Source organism: Schistocerca gregaria, chromosome X, assembly GCF_023897955.1.
Source record: "Schistocerca gregaria isolate iqSchGreg1 chromosome X, iqSchGreg1.2, whole genome shotgun sequence".
Lineage (NCBI taxonomy): Eukaryota > Metazoa > Arthropoda > Insecta > Orthoptera > Acrididae > Schistocerca > Schistocerca gregaria.
In genome coordinates, this window is record NC_064931.1 from 776199041 (window position 1) to 776213842 (window position 14802).

At 40.0% G+C, this 14802-nt stretch overlaps 1 protein-coding gene across 1 annotated transcript; it reads right to left on the minus strand.

The window, feature by feature from the left end:
• Nucleotides 1-1898: 1898 nt before the first annotated feature.
• On the minus strand, nucleotides 1899-9649 carry LOC126297797 (peptidyl-prolyl cis-trans isomerase NIMA-interacting 1-like). Its single transcript, XM_049989004.1, has 2 exons — nucleotides 9633-9649; nucleotides 1899-2385 (listed from the first exon to the last, which is right to left on the minus strand). The coding sequence occupies exons 1-2, from the start codon at nucleotides 9647-9649 to the stop codon at nucleotides 1899-1901; spliced, it is 504 nt and encodes a 167-aa protein (XP_049844961.1).
• Between the last annotated feature and the right edge of the window lie 5153 nt (nucleotides 9650-14802).

Genomic DNA, 14802 nt, shown 5'->3' on the forward strand with positions numbered 1-14802 from the left:
TGAAAAGAAAGTGGATAAGACTGTAAAAAACCATGAAGACAAACATCTATGATGGGCAGAAGGCTCTGCCTTGTCACACATAAGAATGTGCTAAAAACATTACTTGGTGTGTATTTGCACTGGCTATAAATTTTAGAAAACATACAATTTACTCACTGCAGTTCGAATTATTGCAAATTTACAGGTTGCTGTTGCAGATCTCCTATTGATGACTATTTATAAGGACAATAAAACTCTTGTCTGGAAGAACGACTGAGTAACTTTTGAGAACCAGTTTTTAAGGTATACGGCCAAATGTAAAACTAGTATAAGATTAATATGATTGAGATTAAAATGACAGTGGAACATAGAAGCTTTTCTTTCATTTTTGACTAAACTTAATACTTTTTACTATAGGTAATTTGCAGAATATCTTGCAAGAAGATCATTGATTTATTTGGTTCTCCAGTTGTTAACAATCTATTGTGTTTTCAAGTGCATCAGAGCTGAGTAAATGTGGTCTACCATATGTAATTATCATAGGACTGTACAATACAAATAGTTTCATACTACCCAGCATCATCACTGACCAAAGGTCAGACAAATAAATGAATATGTACTGTAGCTGTAGAAGAATAATTTCCAGGGAAAATAATCAGCTTCAGACCCACAGCAATATTCTCTTTGAAAACAGTGGGCTACACAATGAAGTTTCAAGTTGTACGTAACTGTAATATGTATTTTCATTAAATACTGTGTTTATGGTACTATATATGTGCTAAATAAATGAAAACTGCCAATAAATCTTTAAAATATACCATCATATTTTATTATTTATAAATGCAATCTCTTTTCATCTTGCTCACAATTCTGTATTTTTCATTTGAATATAATAAACACTTCAGGTAAGTAGAGTGTACTGTTTTGAATTTAACAGCAATAGTGATGCAAATTCTGCAAGATGTTGTTACAAAAATGCTTTTAAGCCCAAACCCAATGTAAGCTTCAATATTTTCGGAATCATACCCTTGAAGTAACACTGAAATGCTTTTACTGAAACATTACACCTTGGAACCACATCAAAATGACATTTACCTTTCAAAATCATTATAGTGTCCCTCAAATTACAAAATATTGTTACGATATTCTTGAAGTAACGAATTACACAAGTAAAACTGAGGTCACTCTTATAAACTATTACATTTTAATGATGATGTAAATAAAATAGAAAGAAACTTCCACATGGGAAAAATATATTAAAAACAAAGATTCCAAGACTTACCAAGCGGGAAAGCGCCGGCAGACAGGCACATGAACAAAACACACAAACACACACACAGAATTGCTAGCTTTCGCAACCGATGGTTGCTTCTTCAGGAAGGAGAGGGAAAGACGAAAGGATGTAGGTTTTAAGGGAGAGGGTAAGGAGTCATTCCAATCCCGGGAGCGGAAAGACTTCCCTTAGGGGAAAAAAAGGACAGATGTACACTCGCGCACACACACACACACACATATCCATCCGCACATACACAGGTGTCTGTGTATGTGCGGATGGATATGTGTGTGTGTGTGTGTGCGCGAGTGTACATCTGTCCTTTTTTTCCCCTAAGGGAAGTCTTTCCGCTCCCGGGATTGGAATGACTCCTTACCCTCTCCCTTAAAACCTACATCCTTTCGTCTTTCCCTCTCCTTCCTGAAGAAGCAACCATCGGTTGCGAAAGCTAGCAATTCTGTGTGTGTGTTTGTGTGTTTTGTTCATGTGCCTGTCTGCCGGCGCTTTCCCGCTTGGTAAGTCTTGGAATCTTTGTTTTTAAACTATTACATTTCATTCATAGCTTACATCATAGTCCAGCAGGATTACAATTGTAATATATTCTGAATAAAATTATGTTTGTGTGCACAGTGTATAGCTGCTCTTCCTATGCCGTACGTAAAATAATATGAATCCCTGATTCGGTGTAGACTGGTCCACTAAGCTCGCTCACTCTAAGAGCAAATGCAGCTTCTTCAAATGGTTGCTGCATAACACCTCGACCAAATGTGCCCAAGTAACCACCCCTCTTAGCTGAACTGCAGTCTGAATACTTCTGTGCCAGTTCTGCAAATGATGCTACTCCTGCTGCAATACACTCACTAAATAACCTGATGAGACATAGTGCCTGCTTTTTGGAGCGTGTAATTTTTTTCTTTCTCCAAGAAGATGGCCTCCTTGAGTGCCTGTGCTTCACAAGCAAATGACTGCATTCAACTTCTTCTGGGCCACTGCTTGGTTCTGGGGCAGCAGGTCTGCTGGGAAGATTCCACTGGCTCTCATAGTTAAATTTATTAAAGTAATAATACTGTCCATATCTCTCGCTGAAACGTTTTCCCCATCCTGGTGGTAGTTCTTCCTGTTTCATAATGAATCTTAAAGGTAGTTAAATCCCTTGTGGAATTAGTTGTAAATCTGAAACACAGAGAACAATAGTATGGTGAACAACCACAACATTTACAAACTGTTACATATGAGGTCAGAAATTAACAAAAGTGTGGAATATAGGACAATATATTTGATACCTAGTTCAGGAAAAATTCTACTAAGAATAAAGAATAGATGATTGCAATATATCATTGAGAGCAAATTAGATGAAAAAACAGTTCAGCTTCAGAAGGGATAAAGGTACAAAAGATGCAATTGGACTGTTACAAATAACTGAGGAAGATAGACGTTTTTGTTGACTTGGAAGAAACCTTTAATAGAGTTTGATTGTATTTAGGTATTGTGAAGCAGTTTGAAGTTAACTGGAAAGAAAGGAGACTGATAAGCAAACTGTGTATGATACAACAAGTCAAAGTAAGGATAGGAGATGAGATGACAGAAGAAATTAAAGTTGATGGGATGGTAGGCAAAGTTGTGGCCTTTCACCAATTCTGCTTAACATCTGTTTAGGTCATTTAGTAGTAATAGTAATAGTAGTAGTAATAGTGGTAGTCATAGTAGTTGCATTTATATATCCATGACTTTTACACAATCAGAAACTGTATACAGACATTTACGTACTTAAAGGTTGCTGATTTGCTTCCATTATATGGACAATACCCCTATGATCAACTCAGCCTTCCTCTTCAGGTATGTGGACTCCAACCAAACTCTGAACTATAGTTGACATCAGGATGCTATTTATAGCAAAGTTCAATCCTTGATGTGCAGTGTGCCCTTTGATGCTGTTTTGTTTCTCAGAACTCACACTATTTGGTGAAACATGAATTCTCTCAACATTTTACAGCTGCAGTGGATGTGATTGCCAGCAAGATGTTAACAGACTGGGACCAGGACCCCAACCATTAATTAATGCATGGTTATTGGGTTATTTGCTATCTTAATTTTGATATACTCCTTAATTATACTGTCATAGAAACTTGGTGTTTTCAAAACAATACTGGTCTGATCATATTTTGTTTTATGATTATATTCAAGACAGTACAGTTGATTTACTTGGTTGCCTTATTTGGGTATGTCACTGATGTTCCTTCCATATTTCTTCAATTGTTCTGATGATCTGCCCAACGTAAGACTTGCCACATTCACACAGAATGTGATATACACATGGCTTCCAGAGACCTAGCTCATCTCTAACATTACAAAGAGTACTGCTTATCTTAGTTGAAGGTGAGACATAGCAAGTTGGTATCTAAACACACTTTTACGTATCTACTCTCAAGAATAATTAAATTTTTTTCAGATATTCATTGTGTATCTAATTCAGTTGCACACATAACAGGTTATATGTATGAGAATGTGTCAAAATGTTATTTATACAAAACCTCATTCAAACAAATATTTCAATTGTTTATATTTATATTCCTGGTCACAATGTTAACTTGTCTTTATTATAAACATGAGGAACTAAAACTTATGGATAAACGAGTTTATGACAATAGCATATGACTGAAAAACAATTTGAGCAAATCAGCAGTGCAGGAGGTATTTTTGCCACTCATTCAAATGCAGATATTCCCACATTCCAGAACATGTTCTGTAATTGCCTGTAATCAATTAATGTACAAAATAATTGACATTGAAGGTTTGGACCCTCAAAATGTCAATCAGCTATTATGCTTTGATAACAGCAAGATTCAGAATTTTGACAATATAATTTTATTGCTGTATCTTTTCTGATTCAGACAACACTCTCACTATCTAATTCAGTTAATAATTAAGAATATGAATAATTTTGGATCATAATATATTTATTTTAAGGTTGTTGCCATACTCGTAAATAGGGGATTTCAGATGACCTGTAATAAAAATGTTCCATATGCTTTTGAAAATTAATAACATCAAACATTTTTATTAACCAAAGAATAGTAAAGTCTTAGAATCCATGCAGAATAGCAACATCTAAACCAGCCAAATTTCAAAGCATTATGTAGTTTCAGAATTCACGTTGTGTTCTCACACTAGTCTAAATACACTCCTGGAAATGGAAAAAAGAACACATTGACACCGGTGTGTCAGACCCACCATATTTGCTCTGGACACTGCGAGAGGGCTGTACAAGCAATGATCACACACACGGCACAGCGGATACACCAGGAACCGCGGTGTTGGCCGTCGAATAGCACTAGCTGCGCAGCATTTGTGCACCGCCGCCGTCAGTGTCAGCCAGTTTGCCGTGGCATACGGAGCTCCATCGCAGTCTTTAACACTGGTAGCATGCCGCGACAGCGTGGACGTGAACCGTATGTGCAGTTGACGGACTTTGAGCGAGGACGTACAGTGGGCATGCGGGAGGCCGGGTGGACGTACCGCCGAATTGCTCAACACGTGGGGCGTGAGGTCTGAACAGTACATCGATGTTGTCACCAGTGGTCGGCGGAAGGTGCACGTGCCCGTCGACCTGGGACCGGACCGCAGCGACACACAGATGCACGCCAAGACTGTAGTATTCTACGCAATGCCGTAGGGGACCAAACCGCCACTTCCCAGCAAATTAGGGACACTGTTGCTCCTGGGGTATCGGCGAGGACCATTCGCAACCGTCTCCATGAAGCTGGGCTACGGTCCCGCACACCGTTAAGCCATCTTCCGCTCACGCCCCAACATCGTGCAGCCCGCCTCCAGTGGTGTCGCGACAGGCGTGAATGGAGGGACGAATGGAGACGTGTCGTCTTCAGCGATGAGAGTCGCTTCTGCCTTGGTGCCAATGATGGTCGTATGCGTGTTTGGCGCCGTGCAGGTGAGCGCCACAATCAGGACTGCATACGACCGAGGCACACAGGGCCAACACCAAGAATCATGGTGTGGGGAGCGATCTCCTACACTGGCCGTATACCTCTGGTGATCGTCGAGGGGACACTGAATAGTGCACGGTACATCCAAACCGTCATCGAACCCATCGTTCTACCATTCCTAGACCGGCAAGGGAACTTGCTGTTCCAACAGGACAATGCACGTCCACATGTATCCCGTGCCACCCAACGTGCTCTAGAAGGTGTAAGTCAACTATCCTGGCCAGCAAGATCTACGGATCTGTCCCCCATTGAGCATGTTTGGGACTGGATGAAGCGTCGTCTCACGCGGTCTGCACGTCCAGCACGAATGCTGGTCCAACTGAGGCGCTAGGTGGAAATGGCATGGCAAGCCGTTCCACAGGACTACATCCAGCATCTCTACGATCGACTCCATGGGAGAATAGCAGCCTGCATTTCTGCGAAAGGTGGATATACACTGTACTAGTGCCGACATTGTGCATGCTCTGTTGCCTGTGTCTATGTGCCTGTGGTTCTGTCAGTGTGATCATGTGATGTATCTGACCCCAGGAATGTGTCAATAAAGTTTCCTCTTCTTGGGACAATGAATTCACGGTGTTCTTATTTCAATTTCCAGGAGTGTAGTTACCCATCCACCAAAACTGGCAGTCTGCACCTGGAAATCATACAGGTAACATCTCTGTGTCAGATCACATTAAGCTTTTGACTGACCAGTACATGAATATCTTCTATATGTTAGTCTTTGTTAAAGTCTGCACTTCGTAATTCTGTGTCGGTTAAGGTTATATTCTGTACCCCGAATTAATACACACAACAAATGAAGAATATGAAACTGTGTAATATGTTTCTGTTTTAAAATCTTGGATGAACTAGTAAATATTAAACCTGAAATTGCTAATAATTTGCAAACTCCAGTTATGGGATGGTGTTATAAATTCTGGTGACAATATTTACAGTTGTGTTTTGAGCATTCCTACTTTCATTGTCTCTCACTTTACATCATGCTGCAATGAAGTTTCATCTCTACTGTGATAATACTTCAAGATTTGCAAAATGAGAGAACCACATCCCTCTATCTGTATAAACTGTGAATTCTGAAACTGCAACTGGACACATGAGCTTGACATACAATATGCCCTGGGGCACAGCAGCCAACCAGCATGGTCCAGCACAGATATAAACAACACAGCAAGTTGAGTCAATGTGGCAATATACAATGTGCCTAGCAGATGATGTGGAGAGGGGGAAAGGAATAATAGTTGACAGTAGCATCCAATATAAAGACAACACCAGGTAAAGTGTTCCTGTTTATTCACTGTGATCAACCATTTTAGTCAGAATGAACAACTTAATCCTAGCAATACAACACATTTTCCATAATGTGCATAACCAATGGGAGGGGGGCCAAGCAGGTACTTTATGCCCACTATAAAAAAAATTGAAAATAAATTCATTAATTTTTGTTGACTTATATTAAATCATACTTTTCAGAGAGATACTCATGTGCAAGTAGGGTGCAAAATCAGAAAATATCTTTTAGCACACTCTCAGCAGTATCAGTAATGTGTGCTACATACAGGACTGTACTTTATACCCAAGGCAAAAAAAATTAAAATGTAAAATTCATTAACTGTTGTTAAGTTTTACACAAACATACTTTTTAAAGAGATATTGATGTATAAGTAATCTCCTGAACCTGAAAATATTAAATATGACACTCACTGGGGAAAGTGACATCTACTACAAGGACTTAAATTTATGGGCTAAGTTTAACTGAAAAATTTAAAACTTTATATAATCTGGTAAAAGAATCCATTAAGGGCAATAAAAAGTTTCCAGAATTCTAAAATATAAAGTAACTGAATAGGTAACAATAGTTTCAAGAAAGTGGGCCAAAATACCTCCCCCTCCACCCCTGGTAATAATTAAGTTTAAGGGACAGTTGAAAACCAGAATCAAAACACAGGAAAAGAACATGTGTACTAAAATAAACTAATATTACAGTGAGATAAGTAGTATCAGAGAGAGTGTTGACAGTATGTAATCAGATTGGAACAATAGTATGGAAAGTGTAAGTAATGAAGTGGATTCAGTGCAAAACAGTTTATTAAAGAAAAAGGAAAATGTAATAGAAAATTTTAATATGAAATTTGAGTTATTTGGTAATCAAATGAAGTGAATAAAGTAGAGGCTGATGATACAGGATAAGTCAAAGAACTGTTGCCACAAATTTTAACACATGAAAGGATATTCAAGCAGAGTGTGTGGAAGTAATGAGTGACATTCTCGACGCACCTATTATTGATGTTGATCTAGTGTTAGCACAGGCAGTTGTTGATGTAAATACTGATATGTAAGAGACTGATAGCAATTAAATAATTTTTGACATAGTGTAAGAAAATATTGTTCATGTACAGGATGTGGAGGGTCAATCAGAAAATTACTGCTGCAAATATTAATGCTTTAGGTGATACTGAAAGAGGGTGTATGCTTTTAGTAGATGAGCATACCTCACATGAGCTTCATCTGAACAGACTTGGGAAAAGGTTCCTAGCACAAAAAACTAATTGAAAGAAGCACAGGCAGTAGTTTTACTACAAAATCAACAGTAATGACAAAATTTGTTTCATCGCCAACCACAGAAAAGAAAAATAGTGATTTTGTTCCACAGCAACACATTCCAGTAACAGTCAACACTCCAATAAAGCTAAAGAACAGAAGAGAGCACAGTGTAAATGTTGTAACTTTTGATAATTTAACTTGTGTGAAAACTAGCATTAAGGACCCAGTTAAGAATACAATTGATAAGCTATATTCTTTAAAAAATATTTCATCAGAATATAAGAAGTCTTTTGAATAAAAAACAAGAGCTGCTGCTTTCACTGCAAGAAACAGCTGACACAGACAGAATTATTCCTGATGTGCTCTGCTTAACTGAAAAACATTTAAATAGATATAAAGTTGATTCTTCCTACTGTCAGAGCAACGTAAGACAATGCAGAGTGGCAATTTACACATACAATACTATTATGTCACAAGTTATAGATGTACACTACTGGCCATTAAAATTGCTACACCACGAAGATGACGTGCTACAGACGCTAAATTTAACTGACAGGAAGAAGATGCTGTGATATGTAAATGAGTAGCTTTTCAGAGCATTCACACATGGTTGGTGCCAGGGACGACACCTACAACATGCTGGCATGAGGAAAGTTTCCTACCGATTTCTCATACACAAACAGCAGTTGATCAGAATTGCCTGGTGAAATGTTGTTGTGATGCCTCGTGTAAGGAGGAGAAATGTGTATTATCATGTTTCTGACTTTGATAAGGGTTGGATTGTAGCCTATCGCGATTGTGGTTAATCATATTGCAACACAGCTGCTCGCGTTGGTCGAGATCCAATGACTGTTAGCAGAATATGGAATCGGTGGGTTCAGGAGGGTAATATGGATTGCCATGCTGCATCCCAATGGCTTCGTATCACTAGCAGTCGAGATGACAGGCATCTTATCCATATGGCTGTAACGGATTGTGCAGCCACATCTCAGTCCCTGAGTCAACAGGTGGGGATGTTTGCAAGACAACAACCATCTGCACGAACAGTTCAATGACATTTGTAGCAGCATGGACTATCAGCTCGGAGACCATGGCTGCGGTTACCCTTGATGCTGCATCACAGACAGGAGCACCTGCGATGGTGTACTCAACAATGAACCTGGGTGCACGAATGGCAAAACGTCATTTTTTCAGATGAATCCAGGTTCTGTTCACAGCATCATGATGGTCGCATCCGTATTTGATGACATCACGGTGAACGCACATTGGAAGCGTGTATTCGTCATCGCCATAGTGGCGTATCACCCGACGCGATGGTATGGGGTGCCATTGGTTACACGTCTCGGTCACCTCTTGTTCGCATTGACGGCACTTTGAACAGTGGATGTTACATTTCAGATGTGTTACGACCCATGGCTCTACCCTTCATTTGATCCCTGCAAAACCCTACATTTCAGGAGGATAATGACCGCATGTTGCAGGTGCTGTACGGGCCTTTCTGGATACAGAAAATGTTCGACTGCTGCCCTGGCCAGCACATTCTCCAGATCTCTCACTAACTGAAAACGTCTGGTCAATGGTGGCCGAGCAACTGGCTCGTCACAATACGCCAGTCACTACTCTTGATCAACAGTGGCATTGTGTTGAAGCTACATGGGCACCTGTACCTGTACACGCCATTCAAGCTCTGTTTGACTCAATGCCCAGGCATATCAAGGCCATTATTACAGCCAGAGTTGGTTGTTCTGGGTACTGATTCTTCAGTATCTATGCACCCAAACTGCATGAAAATGTAATCACATGTCAATTCTAGTATAATATATTTGTCCAACGAATACCCGTTTATCATCTGCATTTGTTCTTGGTGTAGCAATTTTAATGGCCAGTAGTGTATCTAAATATTGTATTGAACAACAGTTTGAATGTTGTGGAGTCAAATTAGAGCTTAAAACAGATTACCTGATCATGGTAACAGTTTGCAGGTCACCTATGGGAGAAATTCAATAATTTCTCTCTCAGCTAGAAACAGTTCTTACTAAACTTTATAGAAACAATAGTAATGTCATAGTATGTGGCAACTTTAACATAAACTTGCTCACAAAAAATAACAACCAGAAACTATTAGAATCACTAGTGTTAACCTTCAATCTGCTCCTCATGATCTCATTCCCAACAAGAGTATATGGGCACTGCAAGACCCTGATTGACAACCCTAAAACTTGCCAGCAGAAAAACAACACATGGCCATTGTAACAAATTTAAACATGTTAGAACAATAAATGCTGAATCTACTTGCTTCTTCAGAAGTAGTTTATGCCATGAACAATGGGAGGAAGTATACCAGACTGACACAGTGAATGAGAAGTTCAACTCATTAATAAACTTATTCCTTAAACATTTTGAAGCTTCTTTCCCCCCAAATACAGATTAAAATCAAACAAACCTGTAGTAAAAGGAAAGAGTGACTAACTACTGGCATAAAAATATCATGTAACAAAAAGAGAGATCTTTATGTACAACAGAGGACTAGTACAGACCCAGCAGTAAAGTTACATAACAAGAAATACTCTAAAATTCTAACAAGTGTAATAAAGAATGCCAAAAAGTTGCACTATGCACAAAAAATTAGCAACTGAAACAATAAAATAAAGACCATATGGCACATCATAAAAACTGAAACAAATAGGAACATAAAACCTGATAATAATAAACACAAAGTTGCAGCCTCAGATTACAAGAATTTTTTTTCTTTCTATAGCTGAAAAAACAGTGAACAATAACAAACAGTCTCACACAGAAGCTATTGAACCACTTAACCACATTCAAGTAACATCTAAAGTAGCACTTCATTTCAGAAGTAGAACCCCTAAAGAAATTGAAAAAACCAAAAAATTACTCAAAAACTCAGATTCCCGTGGATACAATGTCATATCAAGTAGGATTTTTAAATCATGTGCAGACTTAATCAGTTATATATTGTGCTATTTGTGTAACCAATCTATGGAAACTGGTGTGTTCCCAGATAGATTAAAACATGCAGTAGTGATGCCAATCTGCAAAAGTGGAGCAAGGGATGAAATTTCCAACTATCGACCCATCTCCCTGCTGTCAATATTCTCAAAGGTATTTGAGAGAATAGTTTATGATAGGATTTATAGTCACACTACACAAAATGGCTTACTGGCTCCTACACAGTTCGGCTTTCGTAAGGACTCCTCCACAGACAGAGCTATATTTAACATAACAGATGAAATTTAGGTGAACTAAATTCCAAAAGGTATCCAATGGGGATATTTTGTGACCTTGCCAACGCATTTGATTGTGCAGATCACAACACACTCTTAAAAAAGCTTCCACATTATGGCATTAAAGGCAAATCTTTGACTTCGTCAGCATCATACTCACAGAACAGGAAGCAAAGGGTTGTCTTAAGGGGGACAGGTACAGCATTAAAATCAGACTTGGGAAATATGAAGTATAGAGTCCTGCAGGGCTCAATTCTTGGGCCATTAATTTTCCTGATCTACATTAATGATCTACCAATCACAATTAACAACAGAACAGAAATAGTAATGTTTGCCAATGATACAAGTATCCTCGTAAAATGACGCAACTCCACAATGCAGGATACAGCCATGACAGTCTCTAGTACAAATGGTTCACTGCGAATAGCCTAACCTTAAATCTTTCAAAAACCTATATGATACAGTTTCTGACAAAAGATAAAAAATAAAGCTCCTGAAATACATGATAATAATCACAAAATTAATGAAACTACACATACAAAATTCCTAGGTATCCAGATAGACAGTCGCCTAAGATGGAAAGAACAAATTGATCAGCTGGTCAAGAAACTAAGCTCAACGTGCTTTGCACTAAGAGCTCTCCATCAGTTAGTAGACAGAGAAATAATGTTGTTGTCATATTTTGCATATTTCCATTCTGTTCTCTCCTATGGCATAATCTTCTGGGTAAGTGCTGCAGGTGTTGAAAAAGTCTTCAGAATACAAAAATGAGCAGTGAGGCTAATATGTAGGGTCCCTAATGGGACATCTTGCAGAGGTCTCTTCAAATCTCTCAGGATACTTAACATCACAGGTCAGTATATATACTCACTGATGTTATTTGTAGCCAACAACAGGGAATTGTTTCAGAAAAATTGTTACATCCACAACCATGACACAAGACAGGTGAAAAATTTTCAACAAGGGTCTGCAACTCTCACTAAAGTACATAGGGAAGTTACTGAGTCAGGTATAAAGGTCTTCAATAAGATCCCTATCAATATAAAAAAAAAGGTATTAAATAATGTACAGGTTTTCAAAAGGAAACTAAAATTATTCCTCATTGAACAAACTTTCTAATACTTAGAGCTCTAATGTATAAGAGTGGGGGAAACTGCCTAAGAAAAGCACTTCCCTAAAGATAAAGTGTGATGCTGTTACTTGTAGTTCAATTGAAATTGTGGTGATAAAGTGTAAATTTATCTTGTTCACTATGAGAAAATCTGAACTCCCATGTATCTCACTCTCTTGAGCATTCACTCAAACCTTTTCTTAAGGAATGCAGTTAAAATTTGTATTCATTTCAAACCATGACCATGAATAATATATATATATATATATATATATATATATATATATATATATATATATACTCCTGGAAATTGAAATAATATATATATACTCCTGGATATTGAAATAAGAACACCGTGAATTCAGTGTCCCAGGAAGGGGAAACTTTATTGTCACATTCCTGGGGTCAGATACATCACATGATCACACTGACAGAACCACAGGCACATAGACACAGGCAACAGAGCATGCACAATGTCGGCACTAGTACAGTGTATATCCACCTTTCGCAGCAATGCAGGCTGCTATTCTCCCATGGAGACGATCGTAGAGATGCTGCATTTAGTCCTGTGGAACGGCTTGCCAAGCGATTTCCACCTGGCACCAAGGCAGAAGCGACCCTCATCGCTGAAGACGACACGTCTCCATTCGTCCCTCCATTCACGCTGTCGCGACACCACTGGAGGCGGGCTGCACGATGTTGGGGCGTGAGAGGAAGACGGCCTAACGGTGTGCGGGACCGTAGCCCAGCTTCATGGAGACGGTTGCGAATGGTCCTCGCCGATACCCCAGGAGCAACAGTGTCCCTAATTTGCTGGGAAGTGGCGGTGCGGTCCCCTACGGCACTGCGTAGGATCCTACAGTCTTGGCGTGCATCCGTGCGTCGCTGCGGCCCGGTCCCAGGTCGACGGGCACATGCACCTTCCGCTGACCACTGGCGACAACATCGATGTACTGTGGAGACCTCACGCCCCACGTGTTGAGCAATTCGGCGGTACGTCCACCCGGCCTCCCGCATGCCCACTACACGCCCTCGCTCAAAGTCCGTCAACTGCACATATGGTTCACGTCCACGCTGTCGCGGCATGCTACCAGTGTTAAAGACTGCGATGGAGCTCCGTATGCCATGGCAAACTGGCTGACACTGACGGCGGTGGTGCACAAATGCTGCGCAGCTAGCGCCATTCGACGGCCAACACCGCGGTTCCTGGTGTGTGATCATTGCTTGTACAGCCCTGTCGCAGTGTCCGGAGCAAGTATGGTGGGTCTGACACACCGGTGTCAATGTGTTCTTTTATGGTGAGGCATTGGCATTGGATGTTGTCTTTCAGCATCCCTAGAGATGTCGGTCAATCACGATACACTTGCGACTTCAGGTAACCCCAAAGTCAATAATCGCGCGGACTGAGGTCTGGGGACCTGGGAGGCCAAGCATGACGAAAAGTGGTGGCTGAGCACACGATCATCACCAAATGACGTGTGCAAGTGATTTGTCATGGGTCTAGCAATATGGGATGGAGCGCCATCCTGCATAAAAATCATACGTTTCAGCAGGTTTTTATCAGCCAGGCTGGGGATGATGTGATTCTGTAACATATCGGCATACCTCTCACCTGTCACGGTAGCAGTTACAAAACCAGAATCACACATTTCCTCAAAGAAAAAAGGCCCGATAATGGTAGATGTGGTAAATCCAACCCATACCACGAGAGTTATAGGATTTTCGGTAGCCCAAATTCTGCAGTTGTGGGTGTTGACAGACCGTCGGAGCGTGAAATGAGCTTCATCGGTCCACAACACGTTACTCAACCAATCATCATGTTCCGCCATCTTTTGAAACGCCCACACCGCAAATGCCCTGTGCTTCACTAAATTGCCGGGTAACAGTTCATGATGCTGATGGATTTTGTACGGATAGTATCAGAGGGTACGCCTAAGTGCAAACCAAACAGTAGTGTATGGAATGCCGGTGCGACATGCGACTGCACGAGTGCTGACTTTCCCGTACATAGCCAAATCTGCTACAGTCTCCATTTCTTCCTGAACTGTCTCCGCAGCATTACGCCTTGTGCTCGGTCGGCCACTGTGGGGTCTATCGTCAAAACAACATGTGGCTTCGAACTTCGAAATGATTCTCGCCACAGCTGCATTTGGCATTTGTCAACAGACCTTTACCCATTCGAATCCCCTTCCTATGGCGATAGGATAGTAACGTTGAACTTGCACAGTCCCCATTCTGATAATACAGCTGCACTAAAAGCGCCTTTCCAGGTAACGTCAACATGCTGCGACTGCTAGTGCATCTGATTCTCTCTCTCATTACAGCTTCTTTTATACACGATTGTCATACGTAGTCACTGATGTTTTGCTGTCCAGCGCCATATGTCAGACATTCTGTGATTTTGTTTTTTGGTTCTAATAAAACCCCATGTCATTCGAAGCATGTGTGTCAATTTTTACCTTTCTATCTACATTATTCCGTGGTTTATTAAGTTTTCAAATTTATAATGACTTTTTGATCACCCAGTATGTCAATAACATAAAAATATGCAGTGTCACTTATTCTACCATTTTAAACAATCGCTTAAACTGTTTTTGGCATAATGCAGGCTTTAATACTGCATGCAAGTAATTGTTCTTGTTAAATAAACAA